The sequence below is a fragment of the Leptonychotes weddellii genome, chromosome 1, assembly GCF_054177405.1.
Source record: "Leptonychotes weddellii isolate Sample4059 chromosome 1, ASM5417740v2, whole genome shotgun sequence".
NCBI classification, from domain to species: domain Eukaryota; kingdom Metazoa; phylum Chordata; class Mammalia; order Carnivora; family Phocidae; genus Leptonychotes; species Leptonychotes weddellii.
Window position 1 is genome coordinate 7709783 of NC_138369.1, and position 17079 is coordinate 7726861.

Sequence of the window (17079 nt, forward strand, 5' to 3'; positions counted from 1 at the left end):
CACAACTTATTTATCTGTGCTACTGCAAAGGGATGTTGGGTCGTTTGGTTTGGGCTATTACAAACAAAGCCACTCAGGGCATTCTTGTGAGTTGCTCTTGCATGAAGCCCAAGCAGGGGAATCGCCAAATCCCCCCTGCAAAGGAGGGTCTGCACACTTCCCTGGAGCTCTGCATCCTCACCAATATTTGGGATGGCCCTCTCATTCCTTCCACATTTGGCCAAGTCTCTTGCATCCAGGGGTGACCCCATCGTTCCCTTTCTGATGTCCCCAGGTCTCAGCCATGCTAGGCAAGAGCTGGAGAAATGAACTCCTTACCAACCAGAACACTTACCCCACAGTCAAAGCAGTTGAAGGAAGAGTGGAAGTAAGGCCGTGTCCCAAGCCCGTACATTTTTATAAACATTTCGGACATAAAGAGTCCTAAGAAAATGAATTCTGCATAGTCTAGAAGGGGAGAGGGGGGGAAACGGAGAGGAGGTTAAGTTTGTGGGGTGGGGATAGTTCCAGGTGGCTCTGACTTTCCTGTTAATAGCAATCCCGTCCTGCTCTGGCCTGGGGAGGCAGGGAGAGAGGAGAGTTACTGGTGGCCTTGGCCAAAGATTATGCAAGGCTTCCTTTCCATGGGGCTCAGTTTCTCCTCTATTAAAGGGGAGGAACAACAATGGCCCCCCACCCTCCAACCCACCGACCCCTGACCAATCTTAAAAAGGAGTGAGGAAAAGTTCCCTGGTTCTCCCCCTTGTAGTTTTTGCCCTGGTTCAGTGAGAAGGGCTGGACGTGGGTCATGGCCAAGGACCCAGGTTTTGTGTTGGCTGGTGGGTTCCTGGGTGCTTACCATGTTTTTAAAACTAATGCACTAACAAACTAACTGGCTAACTAACAAAATAGCCAATGGCCCCAGGATGCCAGTGTATCACAATCTAAGAATGATGATTAATCCACTTTTATATGCCTGAGCTTGAAAGGAAAAATAGAAATAGAAATCATAATGGTGTCCTCTTAGTAATCCTTGTGTCAGGGACTTAGCTGGAGATTCAGGGGCAACCCATCTAAGGTACAGCTTTTCTCCCAACTTGGAAAACCTATCTGAGGTCCCCTGGCAAAATCCTGTCTTGCTGATGTCTAAAAGTCTTCAACAAGATAAAGCATTCTTGTCCTTTGGTGAGAAAGCATAATGGTAAATGCCTTGGGGAGAGGTAACATAAGGGTATTTGTCTGCTACAGCAAAGGCATGGCTAATTTCAGGACCTTTTCTGAGAGAGCTTTCTTGGTGGGGTAGGAAGATGAGTTATCAGGAAGGGTATGGATATTCACCCCTGGATGGGAAGCGGGGATATGGAGGGTGTCTCAGGGGAAGAAAACATATAGAAAGGAAGACGCAGGACTCAAAAGTTCCAAGAATGTCAATTTTGGTCACATAACTAATTCTGTTTGAAAGTCAAGGGTGTTTATTAAATCATTCTTTTAAGAGATGGTTTGAACTGTCAAGGTCCTTCGCATTCATTCCTGATTGAAACTTCCCCTTAGTTTTTTGGACTCCAGGGAGCTCCTAGTATCTGAAGGAAACCAAGGTCTCTAGGATCGTCAGGCCAAAATATCAGCAAGGGAAATCTGTCTATAACATCTGGTGTATTCTAAGAACCACCAGAAACAACTCTGGGAGTACTTAAGAGTTTCTGAGATGCTTGCTTCCCAGTTACCATGGAAACCTGATAGCTGGCAATGCACAAGACCTGAGAGAATTGTCTGTAGCACTGGTGGGTCCGGAAGAACTTTCAGGGCCATCAACGCCAATTTTCAGATGAGAAATTTGAGACCCTGGGAAACTACCACACGTCACTGATTCCAAGACACACACTTTGGGGTGTATCTTAAAATTGACATGTCTCAGTGTAAGATGGAGGCACTGCTTTATTTCTTAGTGGCAAATAAGATAAAAGGGTGCTTTATAAATGAAGATGCTTTCGATTGGTGGATGATGGGAGTGACTTGTCCAGGGTCACATGATGAGTTAGGAGCAGTGCAGACATTGAGAATCCAGGTCACCTGGTGACCAGGGAAGGGATCTGTCATCAGACACAGCTTGGATTCTAGGTTCAAATCCTGGCTTTGTCACTTACTAGCTGTGTGACCCTGGGCAAGTTACTTAACCTTTCTGTGTCTCAGTTTTCTCAACTGGGGATAATTAAAGGACCTTTACAGACACAGAGGCCCAGGGCAGGAAGTCCCAACCCCCTGTTCCTGAACCAGGACAGACAGAGCAAAGTGATTAGTGCAGAGAATATGGGAGATTAAAAATAGACTATAAGAGGAGGTTAAGACAAGAAGTATAGAGTCCTCATTTGTAAGACTCCAGGGGGACCAAATGCAATTACTAAGTTTGGAACTAGGTCAGAAGGAGAGCTGGTCCCTGGGGGGTGTCCTGAGGGGGGTCAACCAATGTGACCGAGAACAAGGAAGGTTACAAGGAAACAATGACCTGGACCAGGCTCCTGGGCCTCTCCAGGCTGAAGACTCGACTATCTCCACTGGCTGTCTGGGTCAATTCCAAAAGAGGTCAGAAGGGGAAAGAAGCCACAGACCTAAGTCAGATAAACCCAGTACATGCAGGAAGAGGGCAGCCATCAGGCAAAAAGGTTGAGGGAAATCTTCACTTGGGGCCCACAAGCCAGAGCCTGGGCATGGACTTGCCTTCCTCACTACCCAGACACTACTCTTGTTGATTTCTCAGAGCTCTTTATTTTTTAAATACTGGTTAGAAGTCTCCCTACCTTTCACTGCTTCTCCTCACCCTCACCTGGCCATCAACTTTGATACTATCTTATGCTAACTCCTGGAATCTGGGAATAGGCCCAGAAGGGCAAAGCCTTAGGGGTCCTGGTACCCACTGAGGGAGCAAGATGTCCTCACACTTGTTGGAGGAGATCTTCTAGAAATGAATTCCAGGGTTAAGGAAGTCAAAAAGAGCAAGAGAGGAAAGGGGGGAAAAGCAGAAGGTTTGAAAGAAGAGGGGAGAAGCCAGGAGTGTCAGAAATGAGCAGAGAAAATGGAGACAACATAAGGGCCACTCTTTGTTCCTAAAGCATCCCCATCTCTCAACCACAAATTACTTATTTTAACATCCTCAGAGATACACCCATTAATTAGATGTGTGTTTCTGTCTCTATCTGGCTGTTTTGTGGTCTCTACCCTTTTCTGTCTCTCTTCCAACGCCCCTTTCACCAGTGTCCCTATGCCTCTCTCTTAAAAAAGCATCACAGTAGTATTTGGTGGCCTGAATTCCAGCTTCCAGCCCCCAGGCCCAAAGAAGATGGGCCCTGTTGTTGTGGTAGCCGTTACAGACCCACCCAAATGAAAGGACAGATTCAACAAGAGCCAAGGAAGGAACACACACCACCAGAGGAGGGGAAGGGAAAAGGGTGTGAGGAAGGGTTGGGGAGCGGGTGGGTGCAGGGCCGGGTGGTACTCACAGAGGAAGTCGGAGAGCCACTCGGGCTGGTTGTAGTGAACAATAGCAACACACAGCGTGTTGAGGGCTACCAGACTGAGCACAGTCCAGTAGAAGGCCTGAGTTTTGACCATGCGGCGGATGTAGAAACGCATCCTCCTCTCCTTTTTGTGAAAAAAAGTCGAGTTCTCCAGCTTGGCACTTTTAATGCTGGCTCGGGCAAAGGGAGACCCTGCCAAGGAAAGGATAGAGAATGTCAGGGTGTTCCTGTGGAGGAAATTAACTGATGGGCGACCCAGGCATGGAATCGGGCCAGGGGATCCATTAGCCTCCCTGGTGAGCCCTCTGGCCCGAGGGAACCAACATGACCCAGGGCTTAGCCTTCCAGAGACGGAGCTTACAAGAAGGCAAAAATAATAGTATTGGAAACAACCAATGAAAGTTCTGGATGTCAGTGGGGAGGCAGATGGCTCTCCACTGATGGAGTCAACTTTCTGTGTCTCCCTCTCCTGGCCACATCTGATGATTCTGGGGGTCATGCCACAGGGGGAATGAGGAAGGAGCTCAGGACCCTTGGTGCAGGGCCAAGCAGCAGAGCTGCATGCTGCATGCTTGGGAGGCCTCCAGGAAGAGGTGTGAATAGGACCCTAGTTTCCATGGACACTTCACTTTAGGCATGACCACCAAGGAATGAGCCACCAAGGAATCTGCCTGCATATACTTTTACTTGCGGAACATCTACTGTGTGCCAGACTCTATTCTAGGTGTTCAGGATACACTAGTTAACAGACAGAGCCCTGCCTTTCTGGGCCCAATCTCCATTTGGGGAGAGAGACAGCAAATATAATAAAAAAGTAAATTAATAGTGTGATGCAAGTTACAAAGAACTTTGGGAAAAAGAAAAAGTAGTGTAAGGGGATGGAGAGCCCCAGAAGGGACCATGGGGCAGACTGCCATATTAAGTCAAGTGGTCAAGGTGAAGGTGTTGACCTAAGTCATCTCAGTTTTGTAGGAAGAGTTAACAGGTCTTGAGGCAGAAATATGCCTGCCTGGCATATTTGGGGAATGGCATCCAGAAACCAGTATGGCCGGAGTGGAGTGGCTGAGGGAGAGAGAAGGAGTTGGTGAGGACAGGGAGGGGACAGTGTGGGACAAGCAGGGCTTCATGGGCTGTGGGGAGAACCTGGGCTTTTGTTCTGAATGAGATGGGGACTACGGAGGTTTGAGCAGAGGAGGGAGGGGACCCTACTCAGGTGCTCACAAGCGCCCCCTGGCAGCCGTGGGTAGATCAGACTGTGGAAGGCCAGGGCAGGAACAGAGAAAGGGTGACTGGTCCAGGCCAGCAATGACGCCGCTTGACTCTGCGGTGGCGGAGAAAGCAGAAGAGTGGGCCAATTTGGGATGTATTCCTTAAGGGAGATGTCAACACTTGCTGTTGGATCAAGTGTGAGTGTATGAGAGAGGGAGGAACCAAGATTTTAGGTCTGAGCCCCTGGAGGGACAGAGCTGCCCTCCAATGAGAGTGGACAGGTTTGTGGGGAGGTTCGGAGCTCAGTTTTGGATGAACTGATTTTATCTTCCAAAATGATCTCTTTTTGAAAACCTTCAATTGCACTCATTTGTTTATTGTTCTTTGGCTCATTCACTCTTTCACCTATTCACTGGCTTGTTCATTGACTCATGCATCCATTAGCTGATTTGTCCAGTCACTCATTCGTCCATCCAGCTTGTGCATCAACCCCATCCCACCAGCCAGGCACTGGACACAGCAGACATCTCGCAGAATGCCACTTTCTCCCTATTCACAAATTTCTAAACACACTCCTGCTCAGCAGCAGCTGGCCAGGCCTTGTAGCTGGACACCTCTCTCATGTCCATCACCTGCCTGACCTCACAGGCATTGAGAACCCCAAGGTGGCTCCTCATGGTCCTTCCCACTTGGGGCATTTCTGGCCCTGGTCTCTGTAGCTCCCAAAGATGTGCCCAGACCCACAAGCATCCACAGGGCATGACAGAGAGGAATGAGACTTTCGAAGGTCTCAGGTCAGGTTGGGATGCTCCATGGGGAGAAGGAGGGAGAGAAGGAGAGGGAGAGAGTTGGGGTAGAGCTCAGTCACTGGGCAGGAGGCTCCCACCCCTACTTTTGCTGGAGCCACCCTGAAAAGCTGGTTCTATCACCAACCACCAAATGACCTTGGGCAAGTCACCTTGCATCTTGGGGCTCCAGTGTCTCCATCTGTAAACTGGGGACAACCACACTTCCCACCTTGCAGGGCTGTGGGGGGGAATACACTTTAGCATGATGCTGGCACATTATGCTTATTGGCCATGATAATCTTATACTGTAACCCCAAGAGATACAATGAGGATCTGGTTCACATGCCAACTTATGGAGCAAGTCTTTCCTGATCACTGGCCTGGAAGCATATCCCTCAAGCACAGCACTCTTGGGGAAGGGAAAGAGAAGCAAATGTTAATTGAACACCTACTACATGCTAGGCCCGTATTAGCGGTGTATTCTCATCTGTGTTGTATTTCATGCTCCACCTTGACCCATCCTCATCTCTGATTTTTCTCTGTGGTCTGGAATTGTAATTGCAGGCAATCTTTAGATCTTAAAAATATTTTAATAAGAAACTTTATGAAACCCAACAGATCCAAAGTATTATCATTTCAACATAGCATCAGTATAGATATATGTTAAAGAGATGGTTTACACTTTTTTTTTTTTTTTTTGGTACTAGAACTTCCAAATCTGATGTGTTAGAATGAAGCACATCTTGGTTCACACCAGCTACACTCAAGGGATCAAGAGCTACAGGTGGCTAGTAGCAGTCTAGAATGTTCTCTGGTGAGGATGGTAGTCTGTCACCACCCAGGTTTAATCTGGGGATTTGGGGCAATTGACAGGTCCTTAAAATTCTCTGTAAATGGAAATAGGTCTTGCCTAAGTTGTGGGTTGAACTGTGTCCCTCGGAGAGACGTGCTGAACTCCTAACACCCAGTACCCGTGAATGTGACTTTACTTGGAAGTAGGGTCTTTGCGGCTGTAATCAAGTTAAGATGAGGTCACACTTGATTAGGGTGGGTCTTAAATCCCGTGACTGGTGTCCTTATAAGAGAGGAGCCACACAGGTGCACAGGAAGACCATGTGGCGACAGAAGCAGAGACTGGAGTGAGGCACACAGAAGCCGAGGATCGCCACCACCCCCAGAAGCTGTGCGGGGCAGGGAACGGGTTCTCCTTTGAAGCCTTCAGAGCCAGCACGGCCCTGCCAATACCTTGATTTTAGTTTGGACTTCTGGCCTCCAGAACTGTGAGAAAATAGATTTCTGTTGTTTTAAGCCACCCAGTTTGTGGTATTATAACATGGTAGCCCTCATAAATGGATGCACGCACCCCGTTCTGCATAAAGCCCAGTTTAAAAACTTCTTCGTGAAGCTTTGCTTTTCCACCAAATTCCTCCCTGCCCATACAGCCAGCCATTAGATTCCTCATAATTAGACTTTGTCGCTTTTAAGTAACTTAAACTTATAACTCATGTAATTACTTTTTTTTATTTCAAAAGTAATGCCTGTCACTAATTCGTACATTTTAGAAAAATGTCACACAGAGAGTGAAAATCCCTTTCAATCCTCCAATTTCCACATTTTTAAGTAGCTATACTTAATATTGTTCTTAAAATGGGATCATAAATTTTACATAATGCTGTGCAACTTGCTTTTTTCTTTTTTTTTTTTAAAGATTTTATTTATTTATTTGAGACAGAGAGAATGAGATACAGAGAGCATGAGAGGGAGGAGGGTCAGGGGGAGAAGCAGACTCCCTGCCGAGCAGGGAGCCCGATGCGGGACTTGATCCCGGGACTCCAGGATCGTGACCTGAGCCGAAGGCAGTCGCCCAACCAACTGAGCCACCCAGGCACCCCAACTTGCTTTTTTCATTGAGAAATTGATTTCAAACATTTTTCCATGCCAGTAGCAACCCTGTTCTTTTTCCTGGCTGCATAATAGTCCATCATATATAAATACTGTAATTTCTTTAGTCATGTCCCCATTTCTGGGCACGTGGGTTGTTTCTGGTTTTCACTTTTTATTTTTTATTTATTTATTTATTTTTAAAAATATTTTCTTTCTTTATTTGACAGAGAGCGAGACAGCGAGAGAGGGAACACAAGCAGGGGGAGTGGGAGAGGGAGAAGCAGGCTTCCCCGCAGAGCAGGGAGCCCGATGCGGGGCTCGATCCCAGGACCCTGGGATCATGACCTGAGCCGAAGGCAGACGCTTAACGACTGAGCCACCCAGGCGCCCCCTGGTTTTCACTTTTTAAAAAAATATTTTATTTATTTATTTGAGAGGCAGAGAAAGAGAGAGCTAGAGAGAGAGAACACGAACAAGGGGGAGCTGTAGGAGATGGAGAAGGAGACTTCCCACTGGGCAGGGGGCCTGACATGGGGCTCGATCCCAGGACCCCAGGATCACGACCTGAGCCAAAGGCAGACGCTTAACTGACTGAGCCACCCAGGCATCCTGTGGTTTTCACTTTTTAAAAAAATATTTTATTTTTAAGTAAGCTCTACACCCGATGCGGGGCTTGAACTCACGACCCTGAGATCAAGAGCCACATGCTCTACTGACGGAGCCAGCCAGGTGCATCTCTGGTTTTCACTTTTTTGAACACCAGAAACAACACTGTTGAGAAGAGGCATAGGCCTTTTGCACACATGGAAGAAATGTTTTTGAAGCGGAAATGCTAGGTCAAAGAAAATAAACATCCATAATTAAATAATACCAAACCATATATTGGAAACACTGCAAATTACACGCCTGCCAACAACATATGACAATGCTCATTTCCCCACATCCTTGCCAACACTGGGTAGTGTCACTTTTCCATCTTTTCTAGAATGACTGATGAAAAATAATTTCTCTGCCAATTAAGAGCAGGTACCCAATCTTATCCATAGGGGAGATCCTGACTTGAGTATGCCAATTTTTTTTTTCAGCGCCTGGCATTTAAAACATGTGGTATGAACAAAATATATTTGCCTATCAAAATACAACAAAACATTAAAAAAAAAATGGAGGCAACCTAATTGGGAAAATGTGTGGGCCAGACAGAACCCATCAAATACACAGAACACTGACGGAGCACTCCCGTTCTTGAACTTGCTGGAAGGAGGGAAACAGATGTATTCCACAAGTTGAAATAGAACTAGTTCATCGTTACAAGGAAAAGAGTGTTTTGGCTAGAAATTAAAAATGCAAATTAAAACAAGCTTTAAGGTATCATTACAGACCTACTTCACTGGGAAAGGAAATTAAAGGGGAAATACGCAGTGGCCGGGATGGGGGATCCGTGATCGTATGAGTACTTGGCAAGTTTATAAATGGGTTCAGTGCTTTGGAAACTCAGAATGGTTCTGTGAATAATGAGTTGAAAAGCTATCAATATCTTTGATCCTATAATTATTCCCCAGGGAAACACGCCCAAAGGGTGGGGGGAGTAATTGTACATCAATGTTCGCAGCGGTGCTTCTCATTGGGGCAAAAATTGGAAACAACTCCAACACCATATGATAGGGCCACGGCCAAGCAAACTACAGTGTAGCCACCCTTATGGAGTATGGGACTGCAGTGGGAATGATGTTGAAACTTAGCATTCAGGTCAAAAACTAGGGTGGAGTGAAAACAGCAGAGTACAGAATAGATGATGCCTGTAGACTGGAACTATGTGTATATGTTAAATTCCCTTCTCCCCTTCCTTCCTGCTGTTTTTTTTTGGGCGGGGGGGAGAGGCGGAGGGAGAGGGAGAGAAAGAATCTTAAGCAGGTTCCACGCTCAGCACAGACCCTGATGCGGGGCTCCATCTCATGAACCTGAGTTGAAATCAAGAGTTGGACACTTAGCTGACTGAGTCATCCAGGCTCCCCTAAAAGATTTTATTTTTAAGTCACCTCTGCATCCAACGTGGGGCTCGAACTCACAACCTGGACATCAAGAGATGCATGCTCTACTGACTGAGCCACCCAGGCTCCCCCCACCTTCTTGTTTCTCTGCCTCTAGTTTTTCCTCCTGTCTCTCTTTTCCTGCCCCCTCTTTCTTCCTCCAACCACACAGGTTAAATGCCTTCTCCCCTCAGAGTCATGTGTTATTTCCCCTGTCTGGATGCTCTCCCACTTTCATTACTCGGAGAAGGTCAAAAGCAACACAATCAGGAGGGGTGAGCAGGGGAAGGGTAAGTGTCCCCTCCCCCTCAAACCCTGCCCTCGGCGACAGCCAACAGCAACAGACGGAGTACAGTCTGCCCCATGGCTCTCTCTGCTTTCACTGCCATAGCGAACTCCTACCCATCCTTCAGTTTTCAGCTTCAGTGTCACCTCCTCTGAGAAGGCTTCCCTGATCACACCCCATTCTTCCAGAGCAGGCCAAACCCGGCGTGTCTCCTCTGCAGCACCATTACCATGACAGATTTATTTCGGTAATTATCTGTTCAACATCCGTGTCCTGCACTTGACTGCAAGCTCCACGTGGGTAGGGATTTGGCTCCTGTCTTGTTCACAGCTGGCACCTAATAACAGCAGCCCCTCAGTGAGCACTAATGAACCCTAATATCATGACTGGGAGCTTATTCTCTGCCAGGCACCCTTCTAAATGCTTAATGTGGATTCTTTTGTTTAAGTTTTCACAATGGGATTAGGAGACAGGCACTGCTGTTATTCCCATCATCACATCATCTGCCCCAGGACACACAGGCGGAAAGGGGCAGAGTAGGGACCCAAATCGAGGGACCGTGGTTCCCAGCCCTTCAGCTCCCATCTCTCGCACAATCAGTGAGAGCCGAGCACCAGGCTGGGGCAGGAGGGACTCACCCACAGAGGCGATGTCGGCCAGCTGATCCTCAGCCTCTTCGGGGTTGAGCAGGTCTGTCTTGCTCTTCTTTATGGTGGCTCTCCGCAGAGCTCCAACAATGGAAACATGGCAAGAGAAAAGGACGTTACCCTTTTTGAGACAAGACCATACCTCGGTGTCCTTGGGTTCTTGGTGCCAGGGACTTGCTACATGTTGTTGGGTTAATTAACCCTCGTGGTCATCCGGGTTGGTGGGAAGTAAGAGTACGCCCATTTTAGAAACGTGAGACCGAGGCTCAGGGAGGTTACATGATTTTGCCCCAGGGGTAAAGACGAGAATCAAGTCCTGTTCGCTCTGACTCTAAGTCTGGGCTCTCAGCCACCCTCTCCCCTCTGGGATGCCTGGGACTGGACATACAGGGACTCCTATGAAAGCAGGCCCACCCTTGACCTTTAGCACGCTTGCTAGGCAGGCTGAGACTGTGGATGCCTTCCCTCAATATTTAGGTTCTATTCCTCCCCCATGAGCTCTCCAGGGGACAATGAGTTCAGGCACACACTTCCAACAAAATGATTTAGACACCCCCATGAGTCCATCTCTTCCCCTCCCCCCAAAATAGTAAAACCCATTTTGTAATCTACTCAGATAAAGCCCAGCTCCTTTACTTCCTTTTCAATCCTGGTATTTTTCAATCCAAAGTCATTGCTCTGTCTAGCCAAATTTCTAACATGTGAGACAACTGTCTTGAATAGTAAGCTGGATTCTTGGTTATTGATCTATTTAGCGACACAGATGGGGCTGACCCTGAGCCAGGCACTCTTGTAGGCATTCTATTGGAAGCATTAATGCAATCTCCATAAACTGTCCGGTGAGGTAGGTATTAATACTGTCATGCCCATTTTATGAATGAGGAAGACTGAGGCACATGGTTAAAGCAGAAAGGGCAGGTCAGAAAATGTAAAGCCTGCACCAAGGTCCTGAAATGCCCCAAAGAAGCAGATTCGCCCCATGCCTGTATCTCCCTGGTCCTGACTGACCTCGTGTTTGTTCTTGGAGTCACCTGGGCTCTGAACATCCATCCCCTGGAAGCCCCTCAGAACCAAACAATCCGTCCCCCCAGCACTGGCTGCTGTGTTCTCCCCTGGGACCCACCCCTGAGCCAGGTTCAGAGCAGTTACCATCAAAGGGATGCCTCTGTTCCCCATCGGTTTCATCCTCGGCGAGGATCACCTCTTCTGAAGAGGAAGAGCACATAGTTAAGCTCCAGCGCCTGCAGGCCTCTCCTGGGCTGGGTTCCCTTGGGTCAGGAAGGAGAAGGGTCTGCCTGGCCACCTTCGCTCTCCTCTTGCTGATTGTGGCAGCTGCTTTGTTCTTCCTGACTCCCAGCCTCACTTCAACAACAGTGTAAGAGCCAACACCACCTCTACCTCCCTCAAAATAAAACCCAGTTTCCTTACTGTGACCCGTAAGGCCTTGCCTGATTCGGCCCCTGTCACCTCCCGGTACTCGCTTCCTCCCATTTTCCCCTGCACGTATTCTGCTCTGGCCACACTGGCTTCCTCGCTATGACTCAACACCGTTCCCACCTCAGGGCCTTTGCACTTGCTATTCCCTCTGCCCAGAACCCCTTTTGCTAGATATCCATAGGGCTTCCTTCGGGTCTGCTCGGAAGTCACCTCCTCAGAGAGACCCTCTCTGACCACCCCACCTCCTCCAACTGTTTCCCACTTCCTACCCTGCTTTATTTTTCTTCTCAGCATTGGGGAGCACTCAACAGTATATGTCCTTGTTTATTTTCTGTCTCCTTCAGTAGAACGCCGGAGCCTTGAGGGCGGGGATTTGGTCTTTTGTTCACTGCCATATCCTCAGTGTCTAGAACAGTTCCGGACACACAGTGGGCGTTCCATAAGCGTCTGCTGAATGGCTGAACCAATAAACACGTGCCCACTGTGTGTCGGGCACTGCTCTTTCTCGGTGGCTTAGCTTGGATGATCTTACTGCATACCCCACAGCCCGGCAAAGAGAGACACTATCACACCTCCGTTTAACAACCAAGGAGACTGGAGCGCAGGAAAGTGAGCTTCGCGGCTAGGAGGTGGCAGAGCTGGGATGTCACCCAAAGTTCCTCAGCTATTATGTGACATCCTATCCTGGTGTCGCCCTGGAAGTTTCTCTACCCTGCTCCAGATTCCTGTTGCTGAGAAGTGGGGCCACCAGGCCAGGTCCTCTTTCTCCCGCTGTTAGGGTCCTCCCCTCACCCACCCGCAAGCTGCATGCAGGACCCTCCGTGTGCTCCGAGGCTCCTGGGACGAAAGGGCCTCACCTGCTTTTGAGATCCACTCCATGTACCCATTGAGCTCTCGTTCGATCTGTTGCTGCCGCCTGAGCTTCAGAAAAGCCCGTCGGTTCTCCACCCGCTCCCTTTCTTTGGCAAACTCCCTGCAGAAGCAGGAAAGAGCCAGGTCTGGCTGTTGTCAGCATTTTAGGGACTGTGTGTGTGTGTATGTGTGTGCACGCGTGTGTGTGTGTTTGGGGGTTCAGAAACTCCTAGAGGGCAGGCAGTGGACTTTAACATGAGGAATCAGGTGTCCTGGGAGATCAGAACACCATAGGGGTTGGGGGTATTTCTGCCAGCTTCCCACGTTATCCAACAACTGCACCCAGCTGGAGGAAAAAAGTAAAACCACAGAACCATGCCATGCCAACCATCGCTGGCTGGGTACTCCATTCTGATTCTCTGCACTCTCGGGTGAAGAATATTTTCAGCCCTCTTTTAAGTTAGGCCAATGAGACATAAGCTGAAGATTTCTGTGGTAGCCTGATATATATCCTTCCCCTTCCTGTTCTCTCCCTCCTCTTCATGTTTGGAACGTGCGGTGGCCCTCTTGTGAGTGTGAGGCAGCCATCTTAAGACCATGAGGCATCCATGAGACTGAAAGCCTCTGCTTGGTAAGGATGTCAGAGTAGAAAGCGAGAAGGAACCGGGGTCCCTGATGGCACCGTGGAGCCACCATTCCAGCCCCCAGACTTCTTATGACGAGAAAAATAAAACCTATTTATGATCAAGCCCCTCAAACCCCAAACCCACATTCAGTCTTGGGGGTAAGGGATACTATGTGTCATGAAAATGCATATTTGATTGTATACTGAAATATATAGTATATTTGGAAAACAGGGGAAGGAAGGAACCCAATCTATTGGCTTTTTTAAAAATGTAAATTATAAAAAGTAAAGCTCTACAGAAGTTTCTTGTGTGGTGGGTTGTGGGTTGGGAAAGACTTCTGAATGAGAGGTCTGCACTGGAAAGAAGCTCCCCTTTCTCTGGGTGAAGGTTGCTCAATGCCAGGGGTACAGTGTTGTGAGCTACGGTTGGGCTGGATTCCAGCCTCCATGAGTCCTTTCACTAGGTGCTCTCAGCAGTGCACAACCTGTGCACCTGTACCTGACTTGCTAATAACCTCCTGGCTAAGCCAAGACAAGGGAAGGCCTATTCTCCGCCTGGAGAATGAAAACAAAGGTTTGATGGCCTCTTTATGGTCAGAAGATGGTGAGGGGGAGTGGGATGGGGAGAGTAGCAGAGACTTACCCTGACAGCACACCCAGCACGAGGTTCAGCATAAAAAAGGAGCCAATGATGATGAGGGGGATGAAGTACAACCAGTTCCAAGTGTTCCCTGAGGCATCGTTGCTCTGTGGGAGGTGAGGAGGGAAAGCAGGTGAGCGTTCATGGGACTCAGGTATGACCTGACAGGTGGGAGAAGGGGGAGCTCTGCTCTCAAATTTTCTTGGCCTGTGGAGTCCTGGAGCTCTGGAAGCCCAGACAGAAATGAAACGGGATCAATTAGTGGGGGAAGCCCCGGAGGTACCATTAGAAGGACAAGGCCCCCTCTAATCATGTAGCCCTCACAGGACCCAGGAACCAGCATGAAACTCAAGAGAACTTCCCAGACCAAACTCCAGGAAAAAAAAAAGAACAAACCCAATCAAAATGTAGAAACGATCCCCTGGTTGCCTCCCTCCTCCCTGACACAGTCACACTCTTCCCTTAGAGGAGGTGCATGAAGGCAGAGTCTGACTACCAGGTTAAATCACCAAGGCAGACGGCAGGGCTGTGAGCCTGTGAACCCTCAAGTGTCTCCCTCCTCTGTGCCCTGCAGCCTCAATGTGAACCACAAAAAAATTCTCAGAAGTGCCCAGCTCAGTTTTCAAAGAGGCAGGGAAGACGTCTACAAGTCAAACATTCTTCTCTGGAGAGAAGAGAACACTGTGCCAAGAAGGAAGTAAGAGGAGGGGATGAAAATCAAGAATAGAGAGCGAAAGAAAAAGAGAAATCTAAAAACCAGTGCTTATGAAGTACTTACTTGTGCCAGATGCTCTAAGTGTATTATCTATGTTAGCTTAGTTACTCATTTAATCCTCATGATGACCCTATTTTTATCATCATGCCCATTTACAACTGGGGAAACTGAGGCCCAGAAAGACAAAAGTGCCAGCCCAAGGTCCCAGAGTCAGTTGGTGGTAGACATGGGATTGGAACCAGGAGGTGTCCCAGAGCCCATGGATGTAAGCTCTGTGCTGGGGAAGCCCTGGTGTCAGCAGCCGGAGCAGAGGGAGCCTTATGGTGGTTCATCAGCTCTGGGGCACCAGCAGAACATGGGGCCCCCATGCGTGGCTTTAAAAGCTCACCTTTAGAAGCACCTACGATGCTGCTGCCACCAAGCAGAAAGGCTAGGATGAGAAAGACTGATACTATCAGGTGTTGGGGAGCCTGTGGAGAAGGTGGAATCCCCATATGCTGCCCATGGGAGGGTAACATGGTGCATGAGTGGTCTGTGCCTGGTCTAACAAAGGACCACAACCAGGGGCCTTAAAACAACAGAAATTTATTGTCTCACAGTTCTTGGTGGCCAGATGTTTGAGATTAGGAATGTCAACAGGGTTGGTTCCTTCTGGAGGCTCTGAGGCTGAATCCATCCTATGCCTCTCCCCTGAGGTCTGGGGGTTGGCTGACAATCTTTGGTGGTTCCTTGGCTTATAGAGGCATCACCGTGGTCTTCACCTTCATCTTTGCATGCCATCTTTCTTATGTGCATGTCCATCTCTCTGTCCAAATTCCTTCCCCCCTTTTAAGGACGTCAGTCATATTGGATTAGGGCCCACCCTAAGGATCTCATCTTCCATAAGGTCCCATGTCCAATTAAAGTCACATTTTTCAGGTACTGGGTGTTAGGACTTCAGTATATGAATTGGGGGAGGGAGGACACAATTCAATCCATAACATGTGGTACAACCACTTTGGAAAATGGGTTGGAAATTTCTACTAAAATTAAGTCACGTATCTGCGCTACCACCTGGAAATTCCACTCCTGAGTCCTGGATAGTTACCCAACAGAAATTTGAATGGCATGCACAAGATTGTTCATAGTGGTGATCTACATAATAGCCCTAAACTGGAAATGGTCTGAATCCTCATCAACAAGAGAGAGGATAAATAAATGGAATATCATGCAATGAATGACTGCCACTTATCACATGAAACCTTACGGAGTAGTGTCAAGCAAAGGAAGCCAGACAGAAAAGAACATATATGGAAGGTTCCATTTATTTATTTATTTACTTTTTAAAGATTTTATTTATTTATTTGACAGAGAGAGACACAGCGAGAGAGGGAACACAAGCAGGGGGAATGGGAGAGGGAGAAGCAGGCTTCCCGTGGAGCAGGGAGCCCAACGTGGGGCTCGATCCCAGGACCCCAGGATCATGACCTGAGCTGAAGACAGCTGCTTAACAACTGAGCCACCCAGGCGCCCCTGGAAGATTCCATTTATACAAAATGCAAAAGCAGGTAAACTAGTCAGCCATGCCTGAGGTCCTGATGGGGCACCCTTTGGGGAGGGGGCACAAGGGGGCTTCCAGGGCTGAGAAGGTTCTGCTTCCTGATCTGGGTGCTGGTCACATGGGTGTGTCCAGTTTGTGAAAATTCATCAAGCTCCTCACTTAAGATCAGTGGGTTTTCTGTGCGCTTATTTTACTCCACTTTTTAAACATTTTTTGGGGTCAACTTTACCTTGAAAAGGAAGAAAATTTTGACCCATGGTACAACATGGATGAATCTTGAGGACACTACGCTGAGTGAAATAAACCAGTCATAAAGAGACAAACTCTGGGGGCACCTGGGTGACTCAGTTGGTTAGGTGTCTGCCTTCTGCTCAGGTCATGATCCCAGGGTCCTGTGAGCCCCACATTGGGCTCTCTGCTCAGCGGGGAGCCTGCTCCTCCTTCTCCCTCTGCCGCGCCCCCTGCTTGTGCTCTCTCGTGCACTCTCTCTCTCAAATAAATAAATAAATTCTTAAAAAAAAAAAGACAAATGCTGCATGATTCTACTTCTATGCGGTCCCTACTGGAGTCACAGTCACAGAGACAGGAAGTAGATGGCGGGCACCAGGGGCTGGGGGAGGGGGCAGGGAGTCAGTGTTCAGTGCGGACACAGTCTATTTGCAAGACATAATGAGTTCTGGAGAGGGGTGGTGGGGATGGCTGCACAATAACGAGAATGTACTTAATGCCACAGAACCGGACACTTAAAAATGGTTAAGACGGGGGGCGCCTGGGTGGCTCAGTCGGTTGAGCGACTGCCTTCGGCTCAGGTCATGATCCTGGAGTCCATGGATCGAGTCCCGCATCGGGCTCCCTGCTCGGCGGGGAGCCTGCTTCTCCCTCTGACCCTCCCCCATCTCATGCTCTCTCTATCTCATTCTCTCTCTCAAATAAATAAA

The 17079-nt window shown here is 48.3% G+C and overlaps 1 protein-coding gene across 1 annotated transcript in view; it reads right to left on the bottom strand.

Annotated features, from left to right (window-relative positions):
• Positions 1 to 17079, bottom strand: part of CACNA1A (calcium voltage-gated channel subunit alpha1 A) — a 276152-nt gene that overhangs the window by 72848 nt on the left and 186225 nt on the right. Inside the window, exons 8-13 of the mRNA XM_081805421.1 lie at positions 13890 to 13993; positions 12627 to 12742; positions 11482 to 11538; positions 10324 to 10413; positions 3474 to 3683; positions 335 to 447 (exon numbers count right to left, since the gene is read on the bottom strand). Coding sequence (XP_081661547.1) covers positions 335 to 447; positions 3474 to 3683; positions 10324 to 10413; positions 11482 to 11538; positions 12627 to 12742; positions 13890 to 13993 — 690 coding nt within the window. The remainder of the gene's footprint in view (positions 1 to 334; positions 448 to 3473; positions 3684 to 10323; positions 10414 to 11481; positions 11539 to 12626; positions 12743 to 13889; positions 13994 to 17079) is intronic.